Genomic DNA, 23,553 nt, shown 5'->3' on the forward strand with positions numbered 1-23,553 from the left:
ATTCAGAACTCTTTGCGGGCGTGCTCACAACAACTGGTCAAAATTTCATCGCAATCGGATGAATGGTATAAGAACGCATACAAATAGAAGAAGATAGAATAGAAGAAAAAGAAAATAGTTGTAACAATTCAGAAACCTTTGCGGCGTGAGCACAACACTTGATCAAAATTTCATTGCAATCGGATGAATGGTATAGGAACGCATACGAATAGAAGATAGAATAGAAGAAGAAGATGGTTGTACTAATTCAGAAACCTTCGCGGGTGTTGGCACAATTACTGATGAAAATTTTATTGCAATCGGATGAATAGAATAGAAACGAATACGAATAGAAGAATATAGAATAGAAGAAGAAGAAGATAGTGGTACTAATTCAAAAACAATTGCGGGTGTTACCACAACAACTGACGAAGGTTTCATCGCAATCGGATGAATGGTATAGGGACCATACGAATAAAAGAAGATAAAATGAAGAAGAAGAAGAAGAAGAAGAAGATGGTTGTGCTAATTCAGAAACCTTCGCGGGTGTTGGCACAATTACTGACGAAAATTTTATTGCAATCGGATGAATGGAATAGGAACGCATACGAATAGAAGAATATAGAATAGAAGAAGAAGAAGAAGATGGTTGTATTAATTCAAAAACCATTGCGGGTGTTACCACAACAACTGACGAAGGTTTCATTGCAATCGGATGAATGGTATAGGGACCATACGAATAAAAGACGATAGAATGAAGAAGAAGAAGAGGATGATGATTTTTCTAATTCAGAAACCTTAATGGGTGTGCATACAACCACTTACCAAAATTTCATTGCAATCGGATGAATGGCATAGGAACCATACGAATAAAAGAAAATATAATGAAGAAGAAGAAGAAGATGATGATTTTTCTAATTCAGAAACCTTCATGGGTGTGCATACAACCACTTACCAAAATTTCATTGCAATCGGATGAATGGTATAGGAACGCATAAGGGACAGACACACAGACATACAGACAGACAGACATTCATTTTTATATATTAGTATAGCCTATACTCTTCCCGCAAGTGCAAGCAATAAGTTTACAAAGTTTTATCGCAATCGGATGAACGGTATGGCTGCGCATTAAATACGAACAAACAAACACACAAATATTATTTTTTATATATTAGATGTTGAACTGATTAATGTGTCGAAATGTAAGCCCAGTGAGTCAAGAAAGCGTTTACGAAGAAAAGAAACATGGGAAGTTAATATCGAACGCCAAAAACGGTTAGTGAATATTTACAATTTCTGCGTGATATTATTTTGTCAGTGGTGTCTCGTCATACTGTCCCTATTGTTGATTATAAAATTACTTGATTTAAAATAATTACAGTTTATCATTGAAAACGTTAAATATGTACCTATTGACTTAATACCCTTTTCATATATTTTATTAATTATCAGGACCGGTTTTACCAACTTATTATTTTCTATACAAATATTTAAAAATGCATAATAACAAAATATAAAGTAGAGACAGCCACTAACTAGCTAATATATAAAAATCAATATTTGTTTGTTTGTTCGTATTTTATGCGCTGCCATACCGTTCATCGATTGCGATAAAACTTTGTCAACTTATTGCTTGCACTTGCGCGAAGAGTATAGGCTATATCTTATATATAAAAATGAATGGCTGTCTGTCTGTTTGTCTGTCTGTCTGTCCCATATGCGTTCCTATACAATTCATCCGATTGCGATGAAATTTTGGTAAGTGGTTGTATGCACACCCGCGAAGGTTTCTAAATTATAAAAATCATCATCATCTTCTTCTTCATTCTATTTTATTTTATTCGTATGGTTCCTATACCATTTATCCGATTGCGACGAAACTTTCGTCAGTTATTGTACGCACACCCGCAAAGGTTTCTGAATTAGTCCAACCATCTTATTCTACTACTTCTTCATTATATCTTCTTCTATTCGTATGGTCCCTATACCACTCATCCGATTGCAATAAAACCTTCGTCAGTTGTTGTGGTAACACCCGGAAAGGTTTCTGAATTAGTACAACCATCTTCTTCCTTTTCTTCTATTATATTTTCTTCTATTTGTATGCGTTCTTATACCATTCATCCGATTGCGATGAAATTTTGACCAGTTGTTGTGCACACGCCCGCAAAGGTTTCTGAATTAGCACAACCATCTTCTTCTTCTTCTATTCGTATGCGTTCCTATACCATTCTACCGATTGCAATGAAACTTTGATGAGTTATGGTGCGCATGCCCACGAAGATATCTGAATTAGAAAATCATCTTCTTCTTCTATTCGTATACGTTCCTATACCATTCATCCGATTGCGATGAAACCTTAGTCAGTTGTTGTGCGCAGACCTGCGAAGGTTTCTAAATTAGTATTATATAAAATAAAAAGTTTGTTTGTTCCATCCAATTTTGTGTTTTTTTTTTACTACATATTAATAACATTAATAACGTTTTCATATTTTGGACTCGATTATCATTTAGTGTTCTTTTGTTTGACCTTTACTCATATTAGAATAATTGTTTTCATATTGCTATATTGTATTACACAGATATTTTAATATTAAAAAAATAATTACCTCTTATTATTTTTTAAATATCTAAGATAAATATAACCACGAAGCGACCCTGTGCGAAGCCGGGTACTTCAGCTAGTTATTAATAATAATAACTAATATAAATAATTATATGTACACTATACCAATACCATTCATCCGATTACGATAAAACTTTGGTGAGTTATTGTGTGCAGACCTGCCAAGGTTTCTGAATTAGAAAAACCATCTTCTTCTTCTTCATTCTATCTTCTTTTATTCGTATGGTTCCTATACCGTTCATCCGATTGCAATGAAACTTTCGTCAGTTGTTGTTGTCAATGAAGAGAAGACGAAGAAGATAGTTTTTCCAATTCAAAAACTTTCGCGGGTATGCACATAACAACTCACTAAAGTTTCATTGCTATCGGATGAATGGTATAGGAACGCATGCGGAACAAACAAACAAATAAACATTAATTTTTATATATAAGTATAGACTACTGTTCTATTTCATTATTATTTGTAATATTTTTAATTATATATGTGTGTATAGAATAGTAAATTCTATATTGTTAACATAATTAAATTTTAGTTACTTCGAATAGGTAAATATTTTTTGTATTTGTACAAAACATATTTATTTTTTCTCCAAGAAATATGATAAATATGTTGCACAGTACCGATTTCAATAGAATATTGTCGAGTGTGCGAGGGAGGGGCGCGGGAAGCAGTGGCAGAGCGAAGTTTCGGAAACATCCGCCAAACATCCGCCAAACATCGTTTGCGTCAACGGTGCGGTTCAAATGCGTTTGCTCTGCGTCGATAATTGTCCAAACTTCTGCGAGAAATCACAGTTTTTGGAGGGGTTTCATAAAGAATTTTTTGAAACTGCACCCTGCTGCGAGAGTATATATCTCTCAGTACAATGGCGTACAAGGGTAAATAAATCAATATAAATATATATACCTATTCTAGGTACCTATTATAAGTTTGAAGAGTGGAGGTAGGCTGTTAAGATTCCATATAACTAGTGCACACTAAACATTGTCTGTCAAACGATTTTTTTTTCATTGAACTGAAACATTTACCTAGGTAGGTAACTACTTACTATAAGAATAATAAGTAAGTGTAGTTGATGCTTCCTAGCTGGTTTTGAAATTCAATTAAACCCTGCCTAATCCAAGCCATAGTAGATACAAATTAAAACCATACATAATTTTAGATATTTTATAGATACATATCTAGCTATAATATTTTTTATTGATTATGGTTTCGTTGCACTTTATGCATCGAACCCATACATTCGTAGGTATGTAAATACCTACCTAGTTCTTATGATAAATCTCGAGGCCCTGCTAATGTTCGTAGGTACCTATTTATTAAATAAGTATATTCAGAATTCTTTCAATCATGGTACCTACCTACCTAATAATATAATTTCAGTATAAAATATAAATAAATACCATTATTTTGTGAATCGTTCCAAAAACTAATTCGATTCCGCTGTCCATTATAAAATTATTTACTAACTGTTTTGTATATTGCCACGAGTCTACTGCCACGGCGGTCAATATACATTTTTGACAAGTGACTGCACGACGTATTTTTGCTTCAAATACTAAAAATGGATATAAAACGCGAACCAAAAGAAATGGAGGTTTATGCAAAAGGGCAGCATAGGTTTGATGAGCCAATATTGCATCCAATCAGTCATTATAGTAACATGAATGTTAAGAAAGATAGTTGCGACGATCCCAGCAGCTGCAGTTTTGAGGTTAGATTTTCAAGACATTTTTTTTCTAGATGCCTTTATGGATACCTCGCATTTACTATCTAGGTTTCTTAAGGACTTTGGCACGCAAACTACTCTACTTGATGCTAGTCAAATGAAAATTGTGCCGGCTGAGAGAATATGCCTTATTGAAAACTATTCTTCAACCCGCAACGGGTAGGTATTGCTAATTTGAATTCGGCCAGGGCCTATGAAACCGCCTTGTAAAAACCCTGGAGAATTCTTCGTAGCGCAAGGCGGTGGTGATTCTGATGAATATTTTGTCGTATTCATTGGGAACTGTAGCCGAGTTTTTTCCCGTGGTAAAAGAAATGTCGCATAGGACTGATATTCTAAGCATATACTTATCTTATCTATATGACTGCATTCACTGGATCTGAACGGCATGAATCATCATAACATGTCACCATTTATTATTTTTATTCTTTTTATTACTTACATCCAAAGACATGTTTTTTTAGAATTATTAATAACCATGGCCTTGCTTTTTCGTACAAGGTGGTTGTTAGTAATTTTGAACAATCACAAACACCCAGGCTTTGAGAAAAACACATAAATATTGTGTGTCCTGATCGGGATCGAACCCAGGAAGTCTCGGGTGGAAGGCAAGCGCCTTACGCACTGCACCACGAGAGCCGCCCTATCCAAAGACATATTATTATTTATCATAGTTTACTTTTGTTAATTTAAACCGAATAGTCTTATAGACCTAACTGTTTTATATGGCATGCGGTGAGGCTAATACTAACATCTTCGGACGATTATTATTAGTAAAACGATTCTTGTGAGTTTAGTGGAAGCCAGCGGTAAACAAAATTTGAAAATAGCCGATATGCTTACTGGATTATCTGTTAGGTTCGTGACTTTATTCGGGCTCTGGGTGGCTCCAACCCTGAATCCGGAGGTCAAAATTGAGGATTTGGATTGTGTTGTAGTAGTGCAGTAGTCACACTTTCTTTAATTGACTTCCAAAAATAAATTTCGCTGTTAGTGTATCGATGTTTAATATCTTCTTTATACACAAACAGTTTTATTATTATACCCATAGGGGGTTCTATATATTTAAAGTTCTTATCAAATAAATGTCTATAAAAGTTCTGTAGTTTATTTATCTATAAACCTTAAGGTCATTTATAATGGAAACTTCTTCATGAAACATCCTTACTAAAAGTTTGAATAGTTTATTTATTTATAAAAACAGTTATATTTAGATTATAAAATTTTTATTCATTAAACTTATTTATTACACAGATTGCAAATTTATTATTTCGTAAAAAAAAATACAGAGTTTGTAAAGTTTATTATTTATTAACTTAGGCTAAGCGCACACGAATGACTTTTTAATAGTGGCGAAGGGTATAGGTAGGCTGTTAAGATCCGACATTAATAGTGCACACTAAAATTTGTGAATCAAACGTTTTCATTGAACTAAGCTACAATATTGTGTAGATTGTTAAACCCTGCCTAATCCAAGCCATAGTAGATAGTAGTAAAAGAATATTCGCTTATCTATAAAATAATCTAAAATTATACTATCTATAATATATTTTATAGACAGAAGAATATTTTTTATCGACTATAGTATGGTTAGACAGGGGTTGTATTTATGAAATTCATAAAATGAAACGAAAAACTTGTGTTGTTTTCACTGCTGTATTATTTTATGCAAGTCTTGATATAAATAACACAAAATTATAGGATTATCGGAAGACATTACGTTAATCGCAACTTTTGACTTTTGACAGCTCGACATTTTTATTCATTCGTTGATCAGTAGCAGAGCATAGACAAATCGGACGACTTATTGTCCTCGGACTTTTGGCTTGCCAATGGAGCGTTGGCATAATAATATGACGTTTGATATCAGTCAAAACATTGAGTCAACACAATAAATTTATCATGGTAAAAAGTGAACGAAAAACAGATAAGAAGCAGGAAATTTATAAGTATGTATTGATTTCTATTTAATAATAATATATTATGAGTGCAAAATGAAGAAGGCATTAGGACGTCAAAAATCGATATTTTTCAGGAGAACTAAAAGAATATTATTTTTTTTTGTTTGGGCCTCTAATGTTCTGCGTTCGTTTTAATAATCCAGAGATAAAGAAAGGTCGATATTCAATTATCGATAATAGCAACACTGTGATTTGACGTCATCCACTATTTACACATTCTCTTTCCTTGTGTCGTTGTTTTGATCCGTTTACAAAATATAAGAAATGGAATTTAAAAGTGAGCCAGCAGACCCACATTCGTACACCGGAACACCGTTTGGTGTAATATTCATACCAATTAACAGTTCGTCTAACGCAGAAGTGCAAACGTCACAGACTCTTATCAAACAAGAAAAATATGTAGATGATGTCACTGAGCAGGTTATTTTGATACCTATAAGATTATTGCGAACGTTTTATGCGTCTTTCAAATGGGCTAACCATATTATTTATTTGTAGGTTAACAGCCAACTTGATGTGGAAACTGGTACAGAAATCGATCCTCTGAGTACACAAGTCGCTAAAAATCGTCACTCGATTGAAGAATTGCCTGCATTCTCGAATGCATCGAAATTTGATGAATCACAGGTAGCTTGATACAATTAATTATCTGCCATTTATAGTTACCTAGTAATAATAATATAGTATTTCCGAAAAATAGGACTCTCAGTATAATCATCATCGCAAATGATAAAATTCCTTCTAGAAAACGGACTTATTGAAGCAAATAAAATTGGAAAACTACCTACACTGTCTGCCATAGTTTGTGCTTCCGCTTTCCGCTTATTATATGTCACACGATACACTTATAGACATGCGGATTCTTTCCTTATGATAAAGATAATAAAATAAATTTTCCGACTCGTTTTCTTCTGGGTATGCTATGAATGCAATCCCTGTCTACACGAAGAGTGATTGCTCTGTTAAGGGGGGACATGCTCAGCGTACGTCAAAATGGAGCTTTTATACTATTTTCAAAGCATGATCCTGGACATTCCTTAAACGTTGTAGATAATCTATTTACATAATTTTGAAGCCGTATTATCCTTTATAGTTATTTTAAACATTTGATGACTGCATAAAGTATTTTTATTACATAAAATAGTATTCTTTTAAACCTCTCGCTCTAATGTTTTAGAATATAGTCATATTTCAGTACGTCCATGTGAAATGGTGTTAAGATTTTTTATGTTTAATAATTTTTAAAAGCATTTATAAAACTATTAGTAAAATTTATGTCGACATTATTATAGTGAAAAATTTACAATAAAAAATTATATTGATAATCTCTTGTGATCCCAAATTTGACAAGAATTAGGCATTTTATTATTCAAAAAATGGGCAAGATTTACACATTTAAAGATACTGATTATAAGCTATGTTTTTGACCATTCAAATGTGATAAACATTCTACGAATAATGTTTGAACTTGAAGAACAGGAAATTAAAGTTGAAATTCTCTTGAGATATCCATAGCACGTGGTCGAGCTAGGTCCAACGTCGCCTCTACACTCTAAGTCCTTTCTGTTATACATTACTAGGACGGTTGGTTTCCTTTTGTGTCATCCACGCGGTCTTATTCTTTAAACATGCCGTGTCAGAATAATAAAGCAAACATTGGATGCTCTTGATGATTGCAAGAATTGCTAAGTTTCACAGGTCTTCCATTGACACGGGCCTTGCGTAGGTACTGTTGAATCCTGAGAAGAGTGAGGACAACCCTCTGAAAAGGCCGTTTGATAGCCAAATATAAATTGATCGCGACCCTGAGTAATAAACTCCTGACGAAAAGATTAAGTATTATTCGTTTCACATAAATTCGGATCCGGATACGAAACCCGCCACCGCAATTCTGTGCGCGCATGTTTAGCGCTCTTGACGAATATACCTAATGCATGGCCCCCACACCTTGAAGCGGGTCCCCATGCCAGAATCTTTGGCGCCCTCCCCCCTACCCATCGTTAGGGTTAAAGGCAGTGTCACTTTTTACAGAATCGTTTTCTAAATGTTGTTTCAGGTGAAATTAAGGGAAATCGGTGCATTTTTAGCGATTTTTTTGCATTGAATAAATCCATTTGAACTACGGAGTTATCGAATATCGACGCACAGTAATCAAAAATTTCATCATATAACGAGACATTTTAATATGTTAAGATTCTACTTTGCCATTAGGGCAAGCCTGTCAACCCCCACACACCCCCCCCCCCGCCTGTGGGGTCCATGACCTAAGATTTTTTGGTATTAACTTTATATGTTTTCTTTTCGTAGGTTTCCACGCAGCAATGTTTAACAGAAGCACACTATACCAATGAATGTCCACAGGCTGGCACGAGTTCAAATACGTCCAACAATATGAACCAATCCACCAATCGTTCAAACTCTACGGCCAATGAATTTCAACACGAAATGATGCAAAATTCAGAAATGACCATAGACGTACGTAACTTAAAACAGGAGGTCTTATTATTAGATTTTCCGAAACAAGTGCGTATTAAGCTCAAAAAAGTAACATTTTTTCGAAGAAATTTTATTTGCAATATTTGCTATGAAGTCGCTGGGTCTGTAGGTGATTTAAAATTTCACAAAATCATTCACAATGATGTCATTGCCGATTTCTTTCGCTTTCGCCAATCGTTTAAAAAGATGAACATTGAAAGACGACAACAAGTTAATTTAAAAAAGAGTTCAACTGAAAATACAACTGCTAATCAACTGACCACAATACTCAATAATATTCCTGACGACAAATCCAGTACGCCGGAAAATCCGACAGTCCCGTACGCCACCGAAATGCGACATAAATGCAATATGTGTACGTATCAGTGCTCACGGAACACTTATCTTAGATATCATAAAATAATGAACCATGCTGGTGAAAAACCACATAAATGTGATGTATGCTCCCGTGCATTCGTCTTGCCCGTACATCTCAAACAGCACAAATTAGTTCATACTAATGACAAACCATATAGTTGTAAAATGTGCCCTTATAAGTGTTCACGGCTCGCTAGCCTCAAAGAACATCAAATGAAACATACAGGTATAAAGCCATATGAATGCGACGTTTGTTCTTATACGTTTACAACGCTAAGGTATTTGAAAAATCATAAGAAGGTACATGTCGAAGAAAATCCATTCAAATGCGACAAATGTTCTTTTTCATGTAAACGGTCTCACGGTTTAAAGAAACATAAAATTACCCATACCATAAAAAGACCACATAAATGCGATGTATGTGCATTTTCATGCAAATCGTTTATAACTTTAAACACCCATAAAATTACACATCTTTCTGAATAGATGTAATTACATTATTTGCCCCTGTGAATTTTCATGGTGCTACAATTATTATAAATAATATTAAATGATGCATGTGTAGTAAAAACTCTAACCCCATTCGCTCATTAAAAAGTTCAGAATCCGAGTTATATGCTTATAAGCTTAGTAAGATGCCACGTCTCACAGGCAGCACGCACGCGTTGAACAAACAACTTTTGGTGTCACAGAATATAGCTTTGACCTCGATGTGACTCGCAAGTTGGCTGAATGCACCCGCCACACCCATGCGGATTCCATTTTCTCTAGAAAGACTGCCATCATTGACAACTGGCAGATCGGAAACCCGCCGAGGAGTGTCGGTGTCAATACTGTCAATGCATGCAGCACTGGTCATAGATTTTGGTCTTTGCCAAATTCAGATCACGTATTACATGGAGTAAATTTGTTATAGTTGTTATTTCCGAAAGTTCTTACATGAAGCCTATTGCATCGTTTTCTCTCGTTTGGCGTCGCTCTAACTATGCCATATTTTCTGTCTAAACTATAAACATTACATAATATTTGTAAATATTTCACCATTTAATGTTAACATTAATTTTACTAATGGTTTTATAAATGCGTTTAAAAATTGATAAATCTTAACACCACTGAACATGGATGTACTGAAATATGACTATATTCTAAAACGTTAGATCGAGAGGTTTAAAAGAATACTATTTCATGTAGTCATTAAATGTTTAAAATAATAATAATATAAAGGATAATAAAGCTTCAAAATTATGTAAATAGATTATCTACAACGTTTAATGATTGTCCAGGATTATGATCTGAAATTACCATAAAAGCTCCATTTTGACCTACGTGGGGCATGTGGGCCTTTAAGCAGTTTAGATAAAATATACACCTAGGTGGACTTTATAATATGTTTTGATGAATAATTCTTGGTTGGGGTTAATTTGTGTTCATATGAAGTTGATACCGCCGTTCCATAACACTACTCCAAAGGTAGAGATTTTCATTGTCCGTCAAGATTTACGCAAAACCAAACATTGAACGATGTCAGTCGTAGCGACTCTAATTTTATACGAAACTCCTTTATCGTGTGCTGTTGTTTGAATTATGATATTAATAATTTATTCACCGTCGATACATTGATTATATGTATAATTCACCGGCTTCATTTAAATGCGCTATCTCCAAAACTGTGTATAATAAAACTAAATACTAATCGAATATTTCAAATATTGGATATTTTCTTTTTTATTTCCTCATTATACTCCTTATCTGTTCTATCTTAATTGAGGTAGGAATGTAACTTCTCACAATGTATAAATTTCAATAATTTATTGTGAACACATAATATGGATTCTTTGCTTCTTGAAATATCTCTGTATGAGCTATAGCCAGTTTGTATTTCTAATTATTGTGGATAAATAAAACTCTTTATATTTTTTACATTGTAAAAGTTATTCGGATGTAGGTATGAACCAGTGGAATGCAGTGAATTCTGAATGAAAGATAAAAATATGCTCGTTAAATAATTAAATTAATTGTATATCACACCATGCAATTGGCTATTGCACATTAATACATAAATATCTATGGATAATATTTATTAATGAAGAACGCGCCGCATCCATGGCATCTATGGCCCGCATACTACTGGTAACTACCATCCTTAAAGTATTAAATCGTCTTGCTGTATTTCATAATTATTATTCCTGCATGAAATAAATAAAATAATAGATATGCTGTATTGTTGTCCCTATTATTTAAGTGTTTTGGGATAAGAAAATATATTTCAATTTAATATAAGAAAATAAGTAATACGATTTAATTAAATTGTATTTATTTAAATACATAATATTATGGTCAATTTTATAAATTGACATTCACGACTTTTTAAAAACGGGTCTAAGTCAACGCATTTGTGAAATTTTATGAAACTAGATCAATTACATTAATATGGACGAAGCATCTGGGGAAAAAAACGACACTCACTTTTTTGTCGGGTCTGCCGAATGGCATAATCTGTTCTAACGCCATTATAATAAAGGCGATATTGCTATAAATTCCCGATGCTTTTTGTCGAGCTGCCAAATGGTTCAAACGGGTTCGCTCAAATGAACATTGACAATAGAAACACTGTTCTAACGCCATTACAATAAAGGTGATATTGCTATAAATTCCCGATGTGTGATATCGCATAATGGAAATTGCGTGATGTCTACCTATACATGTGCGAATGTCACTATGCGTGAATTTACTTGCTAGCTACTGTATTGAGTGCGTTGTCAATTAATAATGGCATTGAACCAGATTGATACACGAGTAGGTAATCGATTCAATACACTTTTACACATATCTTAGTTCTATGAGTCATTTTGTGTGACCTTAGGAGGAATAATTTGTTTACACCCTAATTGCATATTCATATCAGTTGAAAGTTTTTCTTTAGAATGAGTCATTTCGTGTAATTTTATTTTATCAGATCGTACAAATGTGTAATCACAATGTTCACATTTAAATGGCTTTTCACCAGAATGAGTCAATTCGTGTGATTTTATGTTATGGAAGTGTATACACTAGTACTTACATTCAGTACATTTATATGGTTTTTCGCCAGAATGAGTCATTTTATGATATTTCATGTGGAACGATTGTTTGCATGAGTAATTACATACACCACATTTAAATGGCTTTTCTTCGAAATGAGACATCTTATGTCGTTTTAAGTCGGAAGATCGAATGCAAGAGTAATTGCATTCTGTACATTTAAATGGTTTTTCATGAGAATGACATATTTTGTGTAATTTTATTTTATCAGATCGTGCACACAAGAAATCACACTCATCGCATTTAAATGGCTTTTCGTTAGAATAAGACAGTTTATGTCTTTTCATGTCACATGATCGAACGCAAGAATAATTACAGTTACAACATGTATATGGCTTTTCACCAGAATGAGTCATTTTGTGTAATGTCAGTTTACATGATCGTGCACATTCAAAATTACAAATATCACACTTAAAAAGCTTTCTATTCGTTTTTGGAAACGTTATAACTGCTTGTTTGTGAATGGTTTGCGTTAACAGACCTGTGTCATCCGAACTATATAAAACTTTTACCATTGCGACAGATGAGATCGCTGGTTGTTAACCTTGCATTATATTCGAGGTTATTTTTAATGACTCGTTCGTTGATCTGTATGTCATCGTATGTAGCTTGTACTTCTGGCAGTCTCGCCGGAGAAATGTGATCGACATCTTCTGACAATATGACACTGCTCATTGCAATAAACTAAAAATAATTTGAAAGATTTTTTATTACAATCATGATAGTGGAATTAAAAGTGCAAAGGCATTTATCCTCGTCCTTAAACTCTTCAATAATTTATATAGAGGGAATGAATGAAAAAAGAGCACAATGGAAAAAAAAGCATCGGAGTTGGAGATAAGAAGCTTTACAGATTCGCAAACACGTTAATCTTTGAAAAATCACCTGTAGGTCTCGCCATCCTGCTTCGCTGAACTAAAAAAAAGTAAAACTCGAAACCTTAATAATATAAAGACATAAACTGATTCATAGTAGTGAAAAACCGTATGCCTGCAGCTTATATAATTATACATCTATAGATAAAGGTGATTTAAAGAGAGATATGGTAGTTCATGGTAGCGTGAAACCTTTTAAATGCAATTTTTGTGATTTCAGATATAAAACAGCAGGCGAAATGTACAGACACAAAATTATCCATACTAAAAAAGCCGTGATGTGCGATAAATGTGATTATAAAACCTACAAAAAGAGTCATATCATAGACCATGTTATGACTCATACTGGAGCAAAGCCATTTAAGTGTAAATTATGCGATTACAAATGCAGGAGGCGTTCTCACTTAACGTCACATAATAGGGTTCATTGTGGCAAAAAACCATTTACGTGCAATGAATGTGGTTTTTGCTGTACATTATCTTGTACTATAAAGAAGCACAAAATGCTCCATAGCGGTGAAGCACCTTTTCAGTGCAACTTGTGTGATTTCAAATGTATATGGGCAACTTCTTAAAATATACACAAAATGATTCACAGCCGCGAACAAAATCACTAAGTTATTTTTTGGTACACTATAAAGTCATGTCTTAGACTAATCTATATAGAAGCGACACCATTGCGCTTGCTCAATCAACAAGTTGTAATATAATCATTGCCCTGACATCTCCAATGCAGTATGCCGCATATTATTCTCATACCAATTTAAAAAGTTTGAAGTCAACGTATTTCGTAGCAATGACGCAACATCGGCCATAAACAATGAAACGTTCGTAACCCTAGGTGGGTATTAATTATCTGTAGTTACGTGGAAAAAGGCCAGAGTAACTCCGCCAATAATTGTATGCAGTGCAGGAGCCACCAATGTACACTTTAATACTCTAAATTTGTAGGAAAATTCACCTGCCATAGGGACTCATACACATTCCTTAGTTTTTACAAGACTAGAGATTTCAGAACCATGTGCAATCGAAATAATAGCGAAGTAGTGTGAGAAATGGGATCACAGAAAAGGCTTTCGTTTGGCTACAGAACGGGGTGACAGAACCGATAATCATTTGATAAATTTGCCATATGCGATAATCAACCATATTTTTAACGCCAATGACGCGGTCAAGATAATGACCATGGCGTGGACTGGCAAAATTTAGATAAATCCCTCGTGTGTACACGACAGAGAACGAAGATCGCAGGATATGACGGAATGAAGGTAGCAATATCGTTATCAGTACCACGACTACCTCAGATCGTCCCATTATATTATTACTCGCCTTTGAACCACGTGCTGTTTCGAGCGTATATAAGTGAAACGGCAAATAATTTTCAAATGTATGTAGAACGAAATTACGGCCGCTTTGCCATTCGGAGAGCGATAGTGGAGGCGTCTGCACATCGATTCGTTTTGTCATGGCGTCGGTTGAAAATATTCTTAAATCGTGTAAAGATGACTAAAAAACTTTAGGTATGTACATAAAAAAGAAAACATGTCAAAGAATATACTATTATTATTACGAATATCTATAATAATAAACATAACATAAAAAAGACGCATGTTGCACTTTTATGACAAATTATATTTCGTTCGGCTTCCGTCATTTGCACCCGTGACCCGCATTCCGCGCATCGCCTAGTCACGATCTTTTTAGACCATGCCTCAGCTGAGGTATAGCCTTAAGCGCGAGATATATATTATGGTGCACGTCGCGTACTATCACGTGACGTCACAATAAGCTGCTGCTACGGGGAAAAAAGTGTGTAATGTCGTTTGTCTTGATGTTTAAATGTTATCAGACTGATGCTCTCATCCCGTAGCACCAGTGACGTCCCTAGGTAAAATGCCGCCCCTAGGCTACGCCAAAATGCCGCCTCAGTTTTTATCATCCTTTCATGAGTCCAATATCTATGAAACGTGTTGTAAGGATTAATGCCAGCGCTCCATTGGCGAGCCAAAAGTCCGAGGACAATAAGTCTTCAGATTTTTCTACATTCTGCTACTGGCTAACAGACGTTCAACGAAACGAGGTATATTATTAATTTGACGAGTAAAACCGTCGACTTTGACAGCATAGACAATATACGTAAATTTGACAGTTAAATCGTGACGGCGTTAAATGATACCGACGTTTTGTGTTTTTTGGGTTGAAGCAAAGGGTACACAAATACTGGGTGAAACAATGGTTAAGGAAACGAACGACATTATCCCACACAAATTTAATATGAGAATTGCGTTTGCAACCGAGCGATTTCCGCAATTATTTGCGAATGTCGGAGGATGTATACACAGAACTGTATAATTTGGTCTCCCCATTTATTAAAAAAAAATACTATTATGAGGGAAGCTATTTCTCCTCATGATAGATTATGTGCAACCCTGCGATTTTTGACTGCCGGCGGAACGTTCACTGACTTGCATTATAGAACTGCGATTGGAAGACAAACTCTGGGCAAGATAATTCCCGAAACTTGCCAAGTCATCATTGACGTTTTGAAAGGAGAATATTTCAAGGTGTGTATTATATTATACGTCATCTAATAAAGTTGGGCAAATTTACAAATATATAATTAACAAGTAGACGTCGGTTGGTCTTATAAAGTGAACGTTTAGTGGATTGTTTTACCTATATAACTCATAGACGGCAACAGCATAAGAATGACAGACAAGATGCATTTGAGATAGGTATATATATAGTCACAAATAAGGCCATCGTTGACATGCTAAATATTCAATAGACCGTTAGAATTCTGTACCTAGCCAGGACTCTCCATATAGGCTGTAAGCAAGCTACTTAATTATTCCTGTTGAATGAATGTATTGTAATACTAGTCATATTCTTCGAAAAGCAAGCATGGAATTTGATTTCTAAATGAGGCCACATAATATAGGTATGCTAACATAACTCAAATACTTACCATTTGTTGTATCGCTTAAGCCTTAAGGTTTATAGGCATAAAAAACAAACAAAAAAACACAAAAAACATTAATTTATTATACCGGCTTTTGTACATTTTTGCTTAATATACGATAAACTGGTTGAGTATGAACAGTAGTTGCTGGCATTATTTTGTCACTTTGTCCCATAAAGGCAACTTCATGCATCAGCTTCTCGGCCAGCAATCTTTGTCCCTGTGACATCGATCGTAGTTTCATGGCCATCATTTTGCCAAAAACATCAAATTCATCTTCAGTCTTGCTTAGTTTGTCGGTGATTAATTCTAACACTTTGTTGGCGCTATCATTCGATTTTTTTCGTTTGAACGATGGGGGTTCTGGTGCTCTATTAAGATTCGACCTTGGAGTAGTCGACAACGTTGATGTTGAAGGCGAATATTCTATCTGTAAATAAAATGTTGATTATTTTTTGTTGCAGTTCCCTGATACGCAGGAAGAAATGGAGACGATTGCAGAAGAATTTAATAGTAAATGGCAATTTCCAAATTGCCTGGGCGCAGTTGATGGGAAACACATTGCAATGTGCCACCTGCAGGCGCCGGCCCCCACTTTTATAATTACAAACATTTCCACAGCATTGTTTTGATGGCGATTGCAAATGCTAATTATGAATTTATTTATGTTGATGTTGGAACAAATGGACGTATTTCTGATGGAGGCGTACTGAGAAAATCTATTTTTTTCAAACGTTTAGACGAAGGCAGATTAAAAATACCTGCACAAAAAAAACCTACTGCTAATTCTGATGCACTGCCATTGGCGATGAAGCCTTTGCATTACGTAACGATTTCTTAAAGCCGTATTCACAAAGGCAATTAAATCACAGTAAAATAATATATAATTATCGGACATGCAGAGCCAGGCGAATTATAGAAAATGTTTTTGGCATTTTAGCTGCTAGATTCCGCAATTTTCAAGCTCCAATAAACATGAAAATTGAAAATATCAATACAGTTGTATTAGCTTGCTGTGTGCTGCACAACTTTCTTCGTCGCAAATCAACACATTCTTATACTCCTTCTCATGACCTTGATAGGGAAAATCCTGAGACAGGTTTAATAGAGCTCGGACTGAGGTTACAGGACACATTAGCGCCTTTGGAAGCAACGACTAATCGGAACTCGACTGCCAATGCTAAGAAAGCGCGAGGAGATTTTGAAAAATATTTTAATACTACCGGGGCTGTCACATGGCAAGAAAGTATGATAAGCAATAGATAAATTAAACCAATGTAACAGTTTAGTTAAAATGTTTTACCTCAATACAATCTTCGTTGTTTAACGAGTTGGAGTAACTCTCATCAGGAGACATGTTTTCCAAATCGTCCGCCATGCTGGATATTGAGCTCGATTCTGTAAAACAAAATGTAAATTGTTAAAATACAACATAATAATCAAACTTGTTTTTTATTATCTCTCCCCTAAGTACCCATTCCTTCATACGGTTAATATTGATATGATTATTTATATTGGTATAATTGGTGTAATCCAGTATATCAGGTATTTTCAAAATGTGTTTTCCGCTGTATTCCTCATAACCAAACTGTACCATTAATTTTGATTGATGATTGACGATTTATTGATTGTCTCTGAAGGAACCTAACTCGAGCGATTTTTGATTTCATGATCATTTATTTTCTTCTTCTTTCGACCATTTCCGATCATAATATGGACCTCCACGGAGTGGAGGTTTGTATTGACAGATTTTGTTTTTACGAGAAATGGATGTCAGCCACTTGCTCAACATATTAGGTCCATACTCTGACTCATACACAAATTGAAATTCAATGTGTACTTGTCAGACCCAGGATTTGAACCTGGGACCCGACCACGACTCAATAAGCCAACGCTTAAGCCGCGCTTCCACCGCCATGATCGTACCTATATATTATTATTTCTTACCTACCTCAGCAAAGAATAAGTAATTTTATTGTGACTAGAAATGATTCATAGCTGTATGTTTTAATTGCTTAATAGTTGCTAATCTAATGCGATGTCACTTTCAGAGCTACGACAATTTCATAATCTGCACGTGAATAATAAATAGCTTTAAAGCATTTCCACGTACCTTCCATTTGGTCGTTCAAGAACTCCAAATTTTTATAGTACCACAGTTTGGGTAGATATACTGCGTCTGTGCCGGCTCCGCTTCGATATGATGTCCTTACTTTATTTCTCTCCTTTCTGTAACCCGACCTCAATGTCTGTATTTTCTTTTTGACATCGTTGACCGTTGCCTGCGGCTCCACCTTGATTAATATTTCCAAAAGTTCCGCATACGCCAAGGACTTGGCATCACGATTCTTGTCGTCTTCCACAACGACGGGTTGTCTTTAAAACAACTAATAAAATCTTCCAAGAAACTTTTCGAATGCACTCGTAGATCTACCATTGTTGTTTTCGATGTCCGAACACTTTGAATGACAGTAAAATAATGATGGCGCTCATAGACTAATATATGGCGCTGTCGTCCGTCGGCATAGATATAAATAATGTGACGGTAAAGCGTGGTGAACGTACGAATTTCAGCGGCTCGGCGAGTAAAATATCAAACATGTTTGAAATCCAACGAGCCTGGTCTGCGGATTAAAAAGTCCGCAGACCTGGGGTGCTCCACGCGAAAAAAAAGTCCGAAGACTGTAAATCGTCTGACTTGCGTGCCAATGGAGCGCCGGCATAAGGATACATTACTAACAACATATCTAAATAATTATCATAAAATATCAAAATAATTATTCGCAAATCTACACGTGTCGTTTCTGGTCACCAAGGACGTCGAAGGGCAACGGAAGTAAACTAGATATCGCGAACCCGACAAAACCAGTGAGCTAATTTTATTAATGGAAAGATATTTTCGTTTTTACTAAGTTTAGGTACCTAGCTATTTCTATATATTCCAAATGAGTTTCTTCGATTTTCCGCCCTTCGAGTAACTGTCGCCCCCCACGGGACGTCGCTGCGTAGCACATTTTGAACATTTAATTAACATTGAACAACAACGAACAAACACGCGCATTAACATGATATTACTGCCTACTTCATTTATCGTTTGTCAATTTATGGCTACGGCCGTATGTTGTAGCTTAACCACTGAGAAATGCCAATAGAAATGGCGAATTTCAAAAAAATATTACCTTATTCTTAGGTCAATAATTATTATAAAGCAAACATTATTCGTAGAATGTTTATCACATTTGAATAGTCAAAGACATAACTTATAATCAGTATCTTTAAAATTATCTTTAAATGTGTAAATCTTGCCCATTTTTTGAATAATAAAATGCTCACATATATGGATCACAGAGATTATCAATATAATCTTTTATTATGAATATTTCACTATAATAATGTCGACATAAATTTTACTAATGGTTTTCTAAATGCTTTTAAAAATTAATAAATATAAAAATCTTAACACCAGTTCATATGGACGTACTGATATAAGACTATATTCAAAAACATTAGAGCGAGAGGTTTAAAAGAATACTATTTTATGTAATAAAAATAGTTTATGCAGTCATCAAATGTTTAAAATAAATACAAAGGATAATAAGGCTTCAAAATTATATAAATAGATTATCTACAACGTTTAAGGAATGTCAAGGATCATGCTTTGAAAATAGTATAAAAGCTCCATTTTGACGTACGATGAGCATGTGGGCCGATTAATGTGAGAATGATTATTCTTTTCGCTTACCCTTCACCTATGTGCCAAAGGAAAATGGATTTAATCTTCTTACATCATAAATTTTATGATTTTTTTAAGACGACTACCCAGTTACATACGTACCACTGGGATTAATAATTATTGTTAATAGATATAGATAGGTACCTAGTTTTAAGCATTTCAATAAATTTATGTTTTCACGATGAATGTTGAATTTCATTTTTCCTTTGATAATTTTTAGTCTATCTGCATCAGTTATCAAGTTATAAAATGATTTTATAATATTACGAGAGTGCATAATATTTTTTTTTTACTTTTTACATAATATTTACACTTTTTGGCAAAGATCAGTGTGCAAAGAATCCACCGTGTTCTAATTATGTTTATTGGTTGTCTTGATATTGAACGTAGTAAAATTGAGATTTTTCAAGTTTAACTAGCGTTGAATATCAGCTTGCTCGTCATAAATTAATGTAGAAACGAAACATTTATGCACGGAGGAGAGCTAACGATACAGTGAAAGCCATCAATTTTTTAATTAAAAAATACTTAATATAAATGTGACATTGGGTGGTGGAATTGTTTTTTGAGACAGCTATGACTGTTGTGAAGAGCTCCGCAAAAGATATTTTGACGACATATCTATAAAAATACATACAGATGGTTGTCAAATTGAAGCACGAATATGTTAGATTGGTACACATATAGAAAAAAGGTAGGAAGGAAGCATTACAGCCGGGTTGACTATATTACGAGACTCTTTTGACAGGACCATCCATACGAATGCGGTTGTTTTTTTTCGGGATATTTTGACGGGGTACTTAGTAAAAATGCAAAATTGCAAAGAGATTGGACTTCTTCAGTCTTCAATCTCTTTGCAAAATTGCGAATTTTTTGCGTAATTTTGGAAAAACAATAAAAAAAATACATGAAAAAACATGCAATTTTTCGGTTATTATAGGTGCACAAACGAAAAAACATCGTGCACAAACAAACGCACACAAAAAAAGTTGGAGTTTAACATTGGGATCCAGGTAAATGGACCTAACAAAGATGGCAAAAAGCCAATCGCCATAGGCAATAATAATAAAATATAAATAAAAGCGAATATACCATAGACAATAAGTATATTAGTCTATACTCTATGGGCTACTGAACGTTCCAGTATATTAGTCTATGGTTCCAGTGTTGCCATGTCTACTTAAATTTCAGTAGATCAACTGATATTTTTTGCCAATAAACTTAATTTTTGATTTTTTTCGAAATTCAAGAAATCTACTGATATTTGTGTTTCTCCATAATTGTAAATTAACTGATGATTCTTTTAATAATAAACTTGAAATGATTTACGCATAACCTTTTTTGATGTTATACACTTCTAAATTGACATAAAAAGCATTGTAAGGCCATCCTCCCACGGCGCAACTAAAATCTGATGGAACTAGTTTGTGAAGGAACTAATAAACTGACCAATGGGATGCTTCGCACACGGCGCTACTGAAACCCAGTTGAAATAATAATCACATAACCTCAAACTGTCAAACTCAACTATCAACCGTGTTGTACAAAAACTGACAACACACACGCTGCAGCGTTTACATACGGTTATTTTGATTTTCCAATTAATATTTAACCAATTTTGTTAAGAAAATATGATTTTTCACCGAAATCTAATGATGTTGGTACCACTGTTTTACGGTGACTGGAAACTTCAGAGACCGCGCGACTAGCATGTCGCATCTCTTCGCGACCGTTTTGAAGCTGAGAGATTCCAGTCTCGCCGTCAGCGAGCCGCCATTGAAATACATTAGCTAGATACTGGCTGTAATTTTAGTTTCAGTTCCGACGGACATAAGTTGCGCCGTGGGAGGATGGCCTAACTCTACCCAAGAGCGCCATTTTACCCATTAATATCATCATTGTTTACAATAAAAATAATATTATTATATATTGTTATTCTTATTAGCTTTAAATCATATCTAATAAACCACATTTTTCAAAATCTACTGATATTTTAAATTTTGACTTGGCAACACTGGAACGTTCGTGAAGTGCAGTGAAGCCGGTTGAATTGATTATCAAGTTAGAAGTTATAATTTGGTAATTATGGTTGAATTGATTATCAAGCTAATTATAATTAAAATATTACGATATCGGTAAGCGCCAAAACAAAATAGATTTCGAAAAGTGAAATACGTAGAGCAGAATCACTGTTACCTCCAAAGCTGTTTTATAACCTCAAATTTGTTTTTAAAACTCGAACATTTGCTGTTATTATCATTTCTCTATTAACTTTTATTTTGGATAAACATGCAATTAATATTGTAATGGAATGTGTTTGAATATCACACAAATCAACCAAGTTTTAGTCTACAGGGACTGAGCAGATAGCAAAAAATGACATTCCACTGACAGTTTGCCTTTTCGTCTTTTTTTTATAGAAATAGATAGGTATATTGTCGATGTTCAAAACAACTACATGCAATTATTTATAGTTTACCGCTTTTTACATTCTTTTAGCTCGTAGGCCGAAGAAACAAAAAAAAACAAATGAATATAAAAACAAAATCAAGAAATATATTTGAAGGTTTTGCAAATTCTAGATATTTGGCTGTAGTATCATGGTAGTATCTATCACTGGCTTTTAATAATCTAGAATGTGGAAATGGCGCTTTTTTGCTTACAGCACCATATTCCACTATAATCCTCGATGATGAAGGATGTGATGGACGGTTTGGCGCTGCAAAGAGACAAGAATCGAGTAAGACAGCCGGACTACATCGCGGCCCCAGGACACAGTCTAGCGGTTCATTACATTTTCGAGTGTGGCATCAAACTCAACGCACAACCCGTCACTGTGGCAACTGCTGCGGCCCTTTTCCATAAATTCTTCCGAGAAGTCGATAAGAGTACATACGATTGTTATGTAAGTTTTTACGCAATGATTATATAATTTTAAGAGAAAACATGCAAATTTTCGACGCTCTTGCACAACCGTGTGCCGAATAAAACAAAATATGAATCTGCCTTTTTTCCTTTCATTTGTGCCTGTGATGGCCGACAGATAACGTGTCGTCTTATAAACCTATGGACCTTGAGTTTGAATCCTGGATTTGGCAAAAACATATGCTGTTTTTAAATGTGTTTAGACCCAGGGCATGGACCCAACAGGGTTAGCAAGTGGTTAACTTGTTAGTTTAGGTTAGGTTAGGTTTGGTTAGGTTAACCTAACAAATAATCCAGTTTATCGGCTATTTTCAAAATGTGTTTTCCGCTGTATTCCTGATAACCCAACAGTACCCAAAATTCTGGTGTGAAACCTCATGTCGTGGCCAACATCCACATCATCAGGCCTATTCTAACATATCACATAACATCCAAAAAGTGCTAATTGTGATAAATATATCACATTTATCACTTCACGTATTCAGGCAGTTAATTATGTAAATAAGTTAACCCCTCAAATCTCAAAAAGTGCTATCTTTCAACAGACCCTCTCTTGTAGAACGAGACAGAGTATGTCAATTTTACATATTGAGATGCAAGATCCGATTGTTTTGAAATAAGATGATGCCACGGCCGCCGTCTTAATTTGTAGTTCCCCGCGAGCTATCAAATATCGAGTGGCTAGTAGCGGCGAGTAGTAACATAATTTTTGTTTTAATGTAATTACATTTTGTGATGCAATCTCACGACTAATAGAATTGTAGGTAATGTTGATATGTCTGAAGTGGAACTATTGGAAATATCCGCCGATAACAGCTTTGTGTA

General features: G+C 34.7%; 3 protein-coding genes across 3 annotated transcripts in view; 2 read left to right on the top strand and 1 right to left on the bottom strand.

The window, feature by feature from the left end:
* Nucleotides 1–6,501: 6,501 nt before the first annotated feature.
* LOC147074196 (uncharacterized) lies at nucleotides 6,502–10,850 on the top strand. Its single transcript, XM_085944023.1, has 3 exons — nucleotides 6,502–6,719; nucleotides 6,798–6,926; nucleotides 8,607–10,850. Exons 1-3 carry the CDS (start codon nucleotides 6,564–6,566, stop codon nucleotides 9,636–9,638), a joined length of 1,317 nt encoding a protein of 438 aa, XP_085800149.1. The 5' UTR covers nucleotides 6,502–6,563; the 3' UTR covers nucleotides 9,639–10,850.
* Nucleotides 10,851–16,152: 5,302 nt separating this feature from the next.
* LOC147074197 (uncharacterized) lies at nucleotides 16,153–22,474 on the bottom strand. Its single transcript, XM_085943925.1, has 4 exons — nucleotides 22,467–22,474; nucleotides 18,184–18,446; nucleotides 17,374–17,468; nucleotides 16,153–16,500 (listed from the first exon to the last, which is right to left on the bottom strand). Exons 1-4 carry the CDS (start codon nucleotides 22,472–22,474, stop codon nucleotides 16,153–16,155), a joined length of 714 nt encoding a protein of 237 aa, XP_085800051.1.
* Nucleotides 21,820–23,553, top strand: part of koko (cyclin Q) — a 5,508-nt gene continuing 3,774 nt past the window's right edge. The window contains exons 1-2 of the mRNA XM_085944114.1: nucleotides 21,820–21,882; nucleotides 22,469–22,708. Of these exons, the coding sequence (XP_085800240.1) occupies nucleotides 22,493–22,708 (216 nt within the window). The 5' untranslated portion in view covers nucleotides 21,820–21,882; nucleotides 22,469–22,492. The remainder of the gene's footprint in view (nucleotides 21,883–22,468; nucleotides 22,709–23,553) is intronic.

Source organism: Rhyacophila brunnea, unplaced genomic scaffold, assembly GCF_057557595.1.
Source record: "Rhyacophila brunnea isolate RB1 unplaced genomic scaffold, BYU_Rbru_1.0 scaffold_16, whole genome shotgun sequence".
In the NCBI taxonomy this organism is placed as follows: domain Eukaryota; kingdom Metazoa; phylum Arthropoda; class Insecta; order Trichoptera; family Rhyacophilidae; genus Rhyacophila; species Rhyacophila brunnea.

Coding starts and splice junctions, on each gene's coding strand:
- LOC147074196 (XM_085944023.1), top strand. CDS start 6,564: ATGGAATTTAAAAGTGAGCCAGCAGACCCACATTCGTACACCGGAACA. Junction 6,720..6,797: donor TAGATGATGTCACTGAGCAG/GTTATTTTGATA, acceptor ATTTATTTGTAG/GTTAACAGCCAACTTGATGT. Junction 6,927..8,606: donor CGAAATTTGATGAATCACAG/GTAGCTTGATAC, acceptor TTCTTTTCGTAG/GTTTCCACGCAGCAATGTTT.
- LOC147074197 (XM_085943925.1), bottom strand. Junction 17,469..18,183: donor CTTGAACGACCAAATGGAAG/GTACGTGGAAAT, acceptor TTTGTTTTACAG/AATCGAGCTCAATATCCAGC. Junction 16,501..17,373: donor ACAACGAAGATTGTATTGAG/GTAAAACATTTT, acceptor TTTTATTTACAG/ATAGAATATTCGCCTTCAAC.